This window comes from Pteropus vampyrus, unplaced genomic scaffold (genome assembly GCF_000151845.1).
Source record: "Pteropus vampyrus isolate Shadow unplaced genomic scaffold, Pvam_2.0 Scaffold109, whole genome shotgun sequence".
Classification (NCBI taxonomy): Eukaryota; Metazoa; Chordata; class Mammalia; order Chiroptera; family Pteropodidae; genus Pteropus; species Pteropus vampyrus.
The window spans coordinates 3,869,237-3,872,431 of record NW_011888890.1 but is presented as its reverse complement, the minus strand read 5'-3'; the positions used below and the strand labels follow the sequence as shown (position 1 = coordinate 3,872,431).

Here is a 3,195-nt window from a genome sequence, read left to right as displayed (position 1 = left end):
CCTCCAACTTGGTTGCTCTTCAAGAAGAAATATCCCTTTGCATTTCCACATACATTTTATAATTTTCGCATGCATAGAAAAACTACCCAAGATTTTGGTTGAAACTGCATTAAATCTATGGGTCAATTGGGGAAAAATAACATCTTTACAATGCTGAGTTTTCCAGTTCATAGACAAAGAATAACTCTTATTAAAGTCTTCATTTGTTCTCATCTTTCGTAATTTTCTTTGTAAAAATTATATATAATTATTAGATTTATACCTATGAGTTTGATTTTTTTGATACCTTTGCAAATGCTAATTTTAAAAACTCCTTTCATCTAATTGATTGTTACTGGCATATAGAAATTTTTTGGATATTGCTCTGATATCCAGCAATCCTATTTAATTTGCTTAATGATTCTAATAGTTTATCTGTGATTCTTCTGGATTCTGTCTATTCAAAATAATGTCACTGGTAATATCTTTTTTAAACTGGTTTTAAAAATTGACCTGTGATACTCTAATTCATGTGGCTAGCAAAAATATTATTTTCATGTCAGGGTGGTTTACATATAGAACTTGATATATTAGATTAAAACTAGAATCTGGACTATGGCATCAGCATGAAAGAAAATACAAAGGGCGTCCAAGACGTAAAAACATGTTTATTTTCTCAGGAGCTTGGGAAAGACACATTCTGTGTGCACTATTTCCTTGTCCCCACCCCATCCCCCAGACCTCATATACACACCAAGAGAAAAGAATGCTCACTTTTGACCAATCTGTGTTTCCATGTGTATTTCTTCCTCTTTAAACATGAAAGAAAACCAAAGACTGGTTGAAATATTTTATTTGCCCCTCAGAACATTATATTCTTCTGATATTGCCACTGATGATAACTCATTTAACTTCTAGAAGACCTCCTCTTCCCACTTTCATATCCTCTCCAAAATCTCCTTCTTCCTGGGGTTATCAAGAAGTTACCAGTGTCCAAGCTAGCTTGCTTCTTGATGATGGAACTTTCCCTGCTCACAGGGTTGGAACCAGGTCTTGTTTGGTTGTATCGAAAGCAATGAAGACCGAAATGAGCCTTAGTCCACTCGCTGTTGGACTCAAAGAAGTGACACAAAATAAAGGGCCAGAGACTTTGTTCTGTCTTCAGCAATATTTATTGGAAACAGCAACGCTTCCCGTGGTAAGAGTTTATACATTAAGCAATAAGATTTGTCTTTCACTCCACATGATATACTACCACAGGTGGCATGTCCAAAGCAGCACATTAAACCTCTGAAAGAATCTGTACAGCTAGATAAATAGAACTCTGGATAGAACCTAACAGGACTTTAATACCGATACAAAAAAAAAAAAAAAAACCACTCATAAATTTATGCACAGCACTGTCCACACAAAATGAAGATGAGATAGAAGGAACAGAGATAAAAGTAACAACTGATCTGGGAAAGAGTTTTGCATATGCAGCCACGCATCTTCAACTGCTAAGCACAAAAATCATCTTTATTTGGTCCTCATTGAGGGCAGAATATGCACAAATGATGTTCAAAGAACACAAAAGGTGAAAGTGGAAAAAAATATAGTTACTGTTTCTTGGTCTATGAACTAGTGGAATGATGGTTTTTAGTGTTTTTCTCCTTGTGTCTCTGTGCCAAATGGATTCATGAAAAACTTAATTTATAAATTAAACTGAAGTGAAGATATTTGTTCCGCCTTCCCAGTACCTTCAGAAATGACTAAATACATATATTGTTTCTGTATAGCAAGAAATTTAAGCTTGGAAACCGGATCTCTTTTCAATTCCTCATAATGGAGAATCTCCTCTTTTCAACACCTCCCATAATATGTTGATTGCTACTTGTCTTATTTTGAAATAAAATAGGAGTCCTCCTTTGGCTTTAATAGGGAAGGAGGAAAATTAGCTGTACCTCAGAAATAGGCGTAAGTGGGAGGAACAAAGGAGAATGTTTTCAGAGAAAGCTTTGAATCCATACTCAACACTTTTCTACTGATAGCATCAAGGGACTAACTTGTTCAGACCAGAAGACAATTTGCTGGTGAGGGAGGCTTTCTTCCACATTTCTGTGACTCACATATTTGGGAGGGGACAATGTGAAAGCAAAAACTTTCTCCTATTTAAATGGAGAACCTGAGACCTGGAGATGGCCCCTGGGTGATAGATAATATCTTCAGTAGGATGGTTTTTCTGTGAGGTGGCTCATGGTCATTATTCTAAGAAGCCACAGCCTCCTGAGAACTGTCTGAACAGCAATTCTCTGACTATTGGCTGGTCTCATATTGTTATTTAAAAAGCACATGCCATGCCCACCAAGCTGTGAAGATACCACCCATCACCATGACTCCTGTGGGATCACACAAGTCAATCAAAGATACTCAGTGGGGCTTGATGACTTGGACCACTGCAGCCTGCACTTGGGATGTATTGTAAGCAGCATTACCAAAGCAGTGGTTAAACTTAACTATCTGGGCCAAGAGGAGGTGAGCCAGCCAGCATAACATACTAATGGGGCAGGGCGACCAGAATTTCCACATAATTGATGGGGAAGAAACCTGACTGGCCATGAAGCATCCCCTCATACCAGTTCTCATCAATCTGGTTAGTGAGTGTGATGACATCACCCTCTTTAAAACCCAACTCCCCTTCATTTTCAGGTTCAAAGTCGTACAGAGCTCGGCAACAGGGCTGATCCATAGGGGCACCTGGGAGTCAGAGCAGGAGAGAAGAATAAAGAAAGACAAGGGGAATTTAACTTATGTATCTACTGCCTGCTGCACCCACTTGCTGTCCCCCGGTTCCTGCCTCACATCTCGTCTTGCAGCTTCCTGTTGCCACGAGTCCCCAGTGTCTACTACATGGTCTTTCCCCTCATTAGCCTTCAGAAGCTTTCTCAGATTTCTGGAAGTTGCTGGATTCCTATTTCCATTTCCAGTATGAAAAATGGCCCTATCTATTCTTGTGATATGTACAACAGAAGTTATCAAGGCTTGCATTCCTAACAGTACCCAGTGATGGGAGACCCAACAATTTAAGGAGTTTTAATGAGATTTAGGTTCATAATCCAGCATGGCCAGAATTCTTTCCATGTTAGCACTTTAAAATCTCTGCACATGTGAAATAGTACCATTAATGACATGGAAAATGCTTTGCAGCCTCAGAATGAGAATAACAGTGCAGTTCTC

General features: G+C 38.7%; 1 protein-coding gene across 1 annotated transcript in view; it reads right to left on the bottom strand.

Annotated features, from left to right (window-relative positions):
- Window positions 1-1,132: 1,132 nt before the first annotated feature.
- Window positions 1,133-3,195, bottom strand: part of SH3GL2 (SH3 domain containing GRB2 like 2, endophilin A1) — a 151,009-nt gene continuing 148,946 nt past the window's right edge. Inside the window, exon 10 of the mRNA XM_011365338.2 lies at window positions 1,133-2,715. Within this exon, the coding sequence (XP_011363640.2) occupies window positions 2,516-2,715 (200 nt within the window). The 3' untranslated portion in view covers window positions 1,133-2,515. The remainder of the gene's footprint in view (window positions 2,716-3,195) is intronic.